This window comes from Tupaia chinensis, unplaced genomic scaffold (assembly GCF_000334495.1).
Source record: "Tupaia chinensis unplaced genomic scaffold, TupChi_1.0 Scaffold144255_1, whole genome shotgun sequence".
NCBI lineage: Eukaryota > Metazoa > Chordata > Mammalia > Scandentia > Tupaiidae > Tupaia > Tupaia belangeri.
The window spans coordinates 2,019,286-2,028,742 of NW_006204113.1; the positions used below are offsets into that span (position 1 = coordinate 2,019,286).

At 55.5% G+C, this 9,457-nt stretch overlaps 1 protein-coding gene across 1 annotated transcript in view; it reads left to right on the forward strand.

Moving 5' to 3' along the window:
* The window catches only part of TRIM8 (tripartite motif containing 8), a 15,604-nt gene extending 6,426 nt beyond the window's left edge, over positions 1–9,178 (forward strand). Inside the window, 6 exon segments of the mRNA XM_027767424.1 lie at positions 1,698–1,808; positions 4,814–4,909; positions 5,191–5,424; positions 7,098–7,129; positions 7,248–7,363; positions 7,659–9,178. Of these exon segments, the coding sequence (XP_027623225.1) occupies positions 1,698–1,808; positions 4,814–4,909; positions 5,191–5,424; positions 7,098–7,129; positions 7,248–7,363; positions 7,659–8,266 (1,197 nt within the window). The 3' untranslated portion in view covers positions 8,267–9,178.
* The last annotated feature ends 279 nt before the right edge of the window (positions 9,179–9,457 follow it).

A 9,457-nucleotide genomic window follows, 5' to 3' on the forward strand; every position in this document is an offset into this window, starting at 1 on the left:
GATTTCTCGCTTTCTATCTCTCTGTCTCTCTCTGTCTGTCTGGTGAGCACACGTGCCCTATAGCAAAAACCTCTCCAAAAAAAAGAAAAAAAAAAAAAGAAAAGCCAGGGCCTTTCTCTCCCCTAGTCCCTGGGGCCTGGTTCTCTCCTGACCTTGCTTCTCTTCAAGGTTGGTTTGAGGGTTTTACTATTATTATTTATTAACTTTTATATAGCCCAGAGTCCCCACACCTTGCTCGTCTGCCCAGTCCAGTCTGGCAGCCAAAATGCCACCTGGGGCTGGGCAGGCAGGCTCCAGAGGCATGGGAGGCTTCGCTGGGCCGGACTGGACTAGGGACTAGACTAGGTGCTATGGTTCCTGAGTCCAGGGTGAGAGGGCGCCGGCCCAGCAGCTCGTGGCAGTGACCCTGGGACCACAGGTCCAGGGAGCACGTGCTCAGGCTGTGGGGAGATGGGAGTGGAGCACCCCAGTCTTAATGCTTTTGCCCTCCCTGGGCCCCACACACCTTTCTGCCTCGGGAGCCCCAGCCTCTCGGGTGCTTCCAGGGCAGACCCTGGTTCCCACGCTGCTCCGCGCCCACAGCCCGCAGTGCGCTGCAGCCCTGGTGGCTGGCTGTGGCTGCCAGAAGTCTGCAAAGTCCCCCTGTACTGAGAGCCCATGCTCTGCACCTCAGCTCTGGGGGTCTCCCAGGTGGGAACTGGGCCTCAGCCCTGGGGAGGGGGCGGTTTGGGAAGGAAAGGAGCCTGGGTTGGTGGGGGCGCTGCCCCGGCCTGCCTTCCTCTGCTCCTGTCTCCGGTATCTTGGATGCCTGAGCCTGATTTGGCCATTCACTGGGATTGGGGTGGGGGCAGCAAGGTGGGTCTTACCATCCTTCCTCCTGATTTCCCAGAGCAAAGGCAGCAGCATCTCCCCCTTCTCCCCAGGCCTGTGGCACCTTTAGGATCTTCTGGCCCTGAGGGAGGGCAGGCCCTGCAAGGGGGGCTTTCCTGCAGGCTGAGAGTGAGCAGCCCACTCCTGTGCTGGGGGTAGGAGGGAGTGGGCTGGGAACCTGGGGCTGCCTCCTTCCTCCCCCTCATCTGGGACTCAGCCCGGGGTGATCCCTGCCCTGACACTGATGGGGTGGTCAGTGGGAGGGAGGCAAGTGGGTGCCTGGCTGTCCAGTGTCCTGGACTCTGGGTGTCAGGAGTGGCCTGGACCCCAACGTGTACTGCTGAGGGGTGGCAGTGTTCTGAATCTGGGTACCAGCAGGCAAGAACTTGAGAGCCGCCTGCTTCAGGAGCGTTAAGAAGGCCTCACATCTCGGAGGGGGTGTCCCTGCTGCCTTATCCTGTGGCAGGTCTCCCTCCACTGCCTGGGACTCCAGGAGGTCCCACCTTCTCTGCACAGGGGGCCACACAGCAGCAGATCCACCAGCTGGGGTTCGGGCTCAGGCTACTGTGTGTGCCTGTCTGTGTGCAGTTGTGTGTGTGTGTGTGTGTGCAACACTGGGGCACCCCTGTTCCACCCCCACCCCGGTCGTGTTTCTCAGCAGATCCTGTGATCCCTGTGCCGGGGGGCAGGGGGCTTGTTGGACAGGCAAGGTCTCCTGGGCCATTGGAAGGTAGAGGTGCAGGGTGGGGGCGAGGGGTACCCCAGGCACTGAGAGTCTTACCCCTGAACCTCCTCCTGAGCCCAGGGTCCTGGTTCTTTGTTCCTAGGGCGTCTGCAGGAGTTGGAGTCTGGCTGGAGTTTCCCCGTGTGTAAAGTGGGTGAGGGAGTGCGGAGGGGCTGTTGGCAGCTTGTCTTTAGGAAGTTGGTTGCATGTGGCTGTAAGTAAAGGTCCTGGGTTAAGTTGAAGGGTAACTCGACCCCCACAGAGGAAGAAAGAGAGCCACTGGCTGAGTGGGTCCTCACTGCGACCACACAGAGCTGCTTTGCTGATGTTTTGTGTGCACTTTATTCAGTAAATATGAGGGGACCTGATAAAGTTGATGGGGGCACTGGCAGATGGTGTAATGGTTTTATCACTGGACTTCCACATGGTCGACCGTGGTTCAAGTCCCAGACCCAGTGGCTTCAGCTCATGCGGGGTGCATGTGCATGTGTGCCCAAAATCCCAAGAGGAGAATGGAGGAGAAGGGATTGCGGTGTGGCCATTCTCTCTGGAGGGTGATTTCTCGCTTTCTGTCTCTCCAGCAAGCACATGCACCCTATTAGCAAAAATCTCTTTAAAAAGAAAAAAAAAAGAGTTGATGGGAAATGGAATTCAAGTACAAGTTTATTTTTGTGCAAAAATTTTGGAATCCATGTGCAATTTTTTTTTGAATTATTTATTTAATTTTGTTATTATTTTTAAATTATTGTATTTTATTTATCATTGCTATTATTATTTAATTTGACCAGAGAGAGAAAGTAAGAAAGCAAGTCACCAGGTTCGAGACTCGAACCATGATCAGCCATGTGGGTGTCCAGCGTCCCAACTACCATGGCACCTGCTGGCCCCTATCATAATTATTATTATTATTATTATTATTAAATCTGCTGTAGGACACACACACTTACCAGAGAGAAGGAGAGAGAGGGAAAGTAAGAAAGCAAGCCACCAAGTCCAGGACTCAAACTGTGGGTGGCCAGCACCTTAACCTCCATGCCATGTGCTGGCCCTTATTTTTTTCATAATAGACATTTTCGGTAAACTTTGTGAAGACCCACATTGAGAGGCCAGGCCCTCATGTGACTGGCTATGAAGGAAGGTGGAACAAGACAGCAGCAAAGCCCAGGTCTTCAGAGGCCTTGGGTTTCGAAGGTCAGAACCCCATCGGTGACACTCGAAGGCCGCAGGAGGCAGCGTCTGAGAGCTCTGACGGCAGTGCCGTGTGACGGCGGTGCCCAGTTTTAGCTGCATGTGTTGAGCCCTTGGAGTATTTATAATTATTATGTTTATAATCATTGTAATTAATCGCCACCTGTGGGGCCAGCAGCTGGCGTGGAAGCTAAGGTGGCTGGTTCCCACATAGCCCACTGCACAGTTTGAGTCCTGGACTTGGCAGCTTGAAAACTCGCTGGGCGCGTGTGCGTGCGTGCTCCAAATCCCAAGAGGGGAGTGGAGGAGGAGGGATTGCGGGGTGGCCATCCCCCCTGGGGGTGATTTCTTACTTTCTCTCTCTCTCACTCTCTCCTCAGCGAGTGCACATGCTCTATAGTAAAACTAAAGAGAAAAAAATTAGCCGTATGTGACAAGAGGCTCCCATACTGGCTAGCACAGCTATAGGGGGAGGGCAGAGTGACAGTCCCACCACTTGACCAGGACAGGAGGGGCCTGCACAAACCCAGAGTGGGGGCATGGCAGCTCCCCTGGAGCTGGGGGGACTTAAGTCAGGCCTTGAGCGATAAGTAAGGGGAGGGAGGAGGCCCCGTGGGCAGCAGAGAGTTAAATGTTGGAGACAGGCTACCTAGCAGCCCTCCTGGCTGGGTGTCAAAGAGCCCCCACTGCCCTGCTCTGGCTCTGGCATCTGAAAGGAGGGCGTCACTGAGGGGTGTCAAGCAGGGAGGGACAGTGTTTGAAGAGGTCTGTCTGGTGAGGAGGGAGGGCAGGATGGAAGAGCCAAGCACCACGAGGCTGGGATGGGCAGAGGTGGTATGGGGAGAAGAGATTAGGAGTTGAGAAGAGCACCTTCCAGCAGACTGGTCCCAGGACTTAAGAGAACCAGCGTCTTCTGCCTGCCTGGGCCCCTCTGAGGCTGAGGGAGCTCTAGCAAGGACTCCAGAGACCTCACTCCCAGCCTCGAGCATGAGGAGGTATAAAGGTGAGATTTTCTGGACTAGGCCAGAGGCCTGTGTGAAGACCCAGGGCTGTCAGACCAGCGGCCCTTCCTAGGTGGAGGTCTGCAATTCCTGCTCCCGCAGCCAGTCTCCCCACCAGCGTGCTCATTCGCCCTTGGCTCTGCAGCCAGCCTGCATGGGTGCAAACCTGCCCTCCTGCTTTTTCTGTTCTTTTTTTTTTTTGGTTTTTGCCATAGAGTGATTGTGCTTGCTGGAGAGAGAGACAGAGACAGTGAGAGGGAAAGTGAGACATCACCCCCCCACACCCAGGGGACATGACCATGCAGCAATCTCTTCTCCCCCATTCTTCTCTAGAGACTTTTGGGCACACATACACGTGCCCCCAGCATGATTTTCAAGCCACTGGGTTCAGGACTCCAACTGCAGTTGACCCTGTGAGAATCCAGCACCTTAACCACTATGCTACCTGCTGGCCTCATCCCCTGCTCTTTCTTGCTCTGTGACCTTGGGCAAGGTTGACGAATAACCTTGGAAGACTATTCAACCCCCTGCATCTTAGCAAACTCATCTCTGAGGTGGTGCTCTCCCGACAGGCGGCACAGCTTGGATAAGAACTGCTGCCAGGCCGCCTGGATGTGGATCCCAGCTCCCCACTTACTGGCTGTGTAACTGACAAGACCCCAGCCTCTCTAGGCCTCCGTTTCCTCTTCTGTGAAATGGACTAATGATAATACTTACATCATTACTGGGATGAGATAAGTCTGAACAGGAAAGGTGCTTGGCACAGAGGCTGGCCCTCCCTCCCCTCAGCCCATGGTTTACATATGTGTGGGGAGCTGTTCTAGGCTGTTCTTGCTAGGAATGGGCTGGCCAGACAGCTCTCAGGAAGCCCCTGGGATGGCATGAGGGCCAGAAGGGGCTGGGTGGCAGAGATTTGGGAGCATCTCCAGAATGGGCGTGTCGTGTAGAGAAGGATGATACTTGCCCATCCTTGCTTGGTCAGGGCTGGAGCTGCACCCCTCTGACGTCCCCTACCCCACTGTCCCTGCAGAAAATGCTGATGAAGCAGCAGGACCGGCTGGAGGAGCGAGAGCAGGACATTGAGGACCAGCTGTACAAACTCGAGTCAGACAAGCGCCTGGTGGAGGTAGCTAAGCCCAAGCCGGGGTCTGGGGTGGGTGTGCCTTGGCTGCCGGGCCTTGGTAAGTTCCTTACTGAGGATCTGTTGTGCAGCAATAGGCTCGAACCCCTCATGCAGTGACGTAAATGGGTGCGTCGTCCCCACTGGTACCAGGGCAGCTGGCACGGAACCCTTGCCCTCGGAAGCTGGGGTCTCGGGCTGCACACTGCAGCATGTGAGATGGGCAGGAGCTGCAGCCAGGGGTCCCCAGTCTCACCTGCCATCCACTCTTCCCCCTGCACCCGCAGGAGAAGGTGAGCCAGCTGAAGGAGGAAGTGCGGCTGCAGTACGAGAAACTGCACCAGCTGCTGGACGAGGACCTGCGGCAGACGGTGGAGGTCCTGGACAAGGCCCAGGCCAAGTTCTGCAGCGAGAACGCGGCGCAGGCGCTGCACCTGGGGGAGCGCATGCAGGAGGCCAAGAAGCTGCTCGGCTCCCTGCAGCTGCTCTTCGATAAGACGGAGGATGTCAGCTTCATGAAGGTGGGCCGGCAGGATAGAGGGCCGTTCCCAGGCTGGGTCTGCAGTTCCCTGCTCCCCAGCCGAGCTCCCTCCACAGTACCCTTACCTGCCCTTGGCCTCCCAGCCAGCCTGCAGGATGCGCACTGCCACCTGCTCTTTCTAGCTTTGAGATCTTGGACAAGTTACAGATGCTCCCTGGGCCTGTTCCTCACCTATAGGGTGGGGTTGACAGTACAGGCCTGCCAGCCTCTAGAAATGATTTTAATTATTTTTTATTCTAATTTTTGCTATAGGACATGTGCACTCACTACAGAGAGAGAGAGAGAAGGAAACTGAGAAAGTGAGAAATCACTCCCCAGGGGAGATGGCCACATAGTAGTCCCCTCTGCATTCTCCTTTCAGGGTGTTGGAAACACGCACACGCACCTGGCATGTTTTTTAAGTCATCAGATCTGGAACTCGAACCATGTAGTCAGCCATGTGGGATCCAGCTTCCTTAACCCCCACACCAACTGCTGGCCCAAGTTTCCAATTTCAAGCATCTGAAAACTAACCAAAAAAAAAAGTTTGGCAACTCATTTAACAGTACGAATTGACCAGGAATTGACCAGGATGGACGTTGGGTAATTCCTGGTCTTTGTCTCACTTGGTATGGAAATTGAAACAGCTCGCTACAGAAATGCTGATGTACTGGATGAAGGCACCCTGCTGGGGACACTGTGGTAAAGAGCACTTCCTGGACTTCATGGGGAAGGAATTTAAGTATGAATTTATCTTGGTGAAAACAACAAAAAAAGAAATGTTTGAAACCCTTGTATAGTTTTCTCGTAGTACACATTTTCCATGAATTTTTTTTTAAAGTTTACTTATTTAGTTAGTTAGTTCCTTTTTTTTTTTCTTTTTGAATTTGACCAGAGAGAGACAGAGAGAAAGGAAAGGTGAGAAAGCAAGCCTCCAAGTCCGGAATTCGAACCACAACCGACCACGTGGGAATCTAGTGCCTCTAATCACCACACCCCCTGCCGGCCCCTTTCCATGAAGTTTCTGAAGATTCCTGTCTATGATACAAGCACCGTAGTTCCTTTCTGAAATCCGAGGAGTTCCAAATTCCAAAGGCCCTAGAGACTTTCAGTTAAAAAGCAGAGGGCGAGTGAGCTCCATGGCCCGGTGGTTGAGGCAGCAGGATCCCATGCGACTGACTGCATGGTTCGAGTCTCAGACCTGGTGTGACTGGAAAGACATGCACGCCACATGAGCATGTGCGTGTGTCCAGAAGCTCAGAAGAGGGGAGAAATGGACAAGGAATTGTGGCACGACCGCTCCACATAGAAGGTGCTCCCTCCTTTTCCTCTCTGTCTTTCTGTCTGTCTCTGGCAGGCATACATGCCCTCCAACCAAAACAGGGAGTGCCGTGGAGGGCCGTGAGACCTGCCTGCCTCCTAGGTGTTTGTCTGCGAGGGTAAAATGGAAGCATGGAAGGCATTTACAGCGTAGGGCACATCGCAGGTGCTTAGGAAATGTTAGCTGTTCTTTCTCCCAAAAATGGTGACCCCCACCACCACCACCACTCGCACGCCACTGCCCCATTCGTACCAGAGACTGAGGGTCAGCCCTGCCTGAGGAGGGGGGGACAGCTCTGCCTTGCCCTCCCCTGTGCTGCTGTTTCCACTCACAGACCCTTTTCTCTCTTCCAGAACACCAAGTCTGTGAAAATCCTAATGGACAGGTGAGCGGACACTCGGCCCTCGGAGGAGCATGGGGCGGCAGGGGTGTAGGCCCACGGGGGAGGTAGGGCGGGCTGGAGTGGTGACTACTCACAGGAGACGCCCATCCTCTACCCCCAGGACCCAGACCTGCACGGGCAGCAGCCTTTCTCCCCCTAAGATCGGCCACCTGAACTCCAAGCTCTTCCTGAACGAGGTGGCCAAGAAAGAGAAGCAGCTGCGGAAGATGCTAGAAGGTGAGGGTGGGGTCTTCCCAAGGGAGAGTGCCCTTTGAGCAGGGGTGAATGCCAGGGCCTTCCCTCCAAGGGGCAGTGTGGCCTGGTTGGCTGGGCTGCCACCTGGAGCTGAGGGACCCTGGGCCAGGGTACCTCTAAGCCTGGCTCTTGAGCTGTAACCCCAGGGAGTGCGAGGGAGCGCGGGCAGGACCGAGATGTGACATTGGTCCTCAGATGTGAAAGGCCCCCAGGGGAGAGGAGGCCCGGGTGGCTTGGGGTGGGAGCTTTGGCGATTTCTGCCCCCAAATCTCCACAGGCCCCTTCAGCACGCCGGTGCCCTTCCTGCAGAGTGTCCCGCTGTACCCTTGCGGCGTGAGCAGCTCTGGGGCGGAGAAGCGCAAGCACTCGGCGGCCTTCCCGGAGGCCACTTTCCTAGAGACGTCGTCGGGCCCTGTGCACAGCCAGTACGGGGCAGCGGGCTCAGCCAGCGGCGAGGGCCAGTCCGGGCAGCCCCTGGGGCCCTGCAGCTCCACGCAGCACCTGGTGGCCCTGCCGGGCGGCGCCCAACCAGTGCACTCAAGTCCCGTGTTCCCCCCGTCGCAGTACCCCAATGGCTCCGCCGCCCAGCAACCCATGCTCCCCCAGTATGGCGGCCGCAAGATTCTCGTCTGTTCTGTGGACAACTGTTACTGCTCTTCTGTGGCCAACCATGGCGGCCACCAGCCCTACCCCCGCTCCGGCCACTTCCCCTGGACAGTGCCCTCACAGGAGTACTCACACCCGCTCCCGCCCACACCCTCCGTCCCCCAGTCCCTTCCTGGCTTGGCGGTCAGAGACTGGCTCGATGCCTCCCAGCAGCCTGGCCACCAGGATTTCTACAGGGTGTATGGGCAGCCGTCCACCAAACACTACGTGACGAGCTAACGCCGCGCCGCGCAGGCAGGGGGCGCTGGGGAGTCTCCCCCAGTCCCTGGGGCCCGGGAAATGCATCCAGAGACCTGCCCTCCTACCTTCCTCTCCTCTCCCCTTGCTCTTTCCATCCTCCCAATCTTTTCCTTTTGGATTTTGTTTTGTTTTGGGCTTTGTTTTTGTTTTTTAAATGGATCTCCTGGACGCAGAGGTGACAGTGGAGCTGACCTAGGCAGGGGCCGCAGGTGGCCCTGGAGTTGGGAAAGTGTCTGTCTTGAGGCGCTGAGTTCACTCGCTGACTCCCGTTTCCTCCCCCTCCCCCCTTGGAGGGTCCAACCCTCCTCACGGGCTCTGGGAAGAAGGCCCAGCGCCCACTGGCTGTCCTCTTGTTTTTCTTCCGGGCAGTTGGATCACTGATCGAGGAAGGAGTGACCTGTAGATTACGGGACTTCTTTTTTTTTTTTTTTAATTTTTTTTTTTTTTAAACCAAGAATGATTTCTCCTGCTTCCTTCTCACCATCTTCCCAGATGGAGTTCAAAGGCCACTTCTCAAGCAGCTTTGGCGCCTTCAGCCTCAGAATGGAATCTTTAAAGACAGGAACCCCATGTCCAGGAAAGGGGGAAAGGAACTTTGCCAATGATAGTGACCACAGCAAAAGCAAATAATAATATTAATAATAATAATAAAGAGAAATAAAAGAAATAATAAATAAAAAAAAAAACCACATAGCACAGCCCTTGTTGAGGTCAGTGGGGGAGGAAGGGCTGCCCCAAGTTGGGTCCTTGACTGGATTTTGACACGGCAGCTTCCTGTAGTGAGCACTTTGTATGAATCGTGGACTTCCTGTTCTCAAGGTGCAGGTATTTATTCTGTAATCTGTCTAGAGCACACACCGAAACCCACCTTCTAATAAACACGCTGGCGCAGCCCTGCTCCCTGCCTTGCATCTTACCCCCAGTGTCCCCAGGCCTGGGGTCTTCAGGCATTGGCATGAGGAGGGCCCTCTAAGGACACACGCCTTCACCCTCCTTGCCTTGACCCTGCCCTCCTGGGTCGAGCTGGCTCCAGGCCTGTGAGTGGCAGTTCAGCAGCGCTGCCTACAGCTTGTGACCTTGGGTCCATCTGACAAATATTTGCTGAGGGCCTCCCAGGCCCAGCCCCGTGCTCCGTGGGCCCTGGCATCTCTGAGGTTCTGCTGATACGCT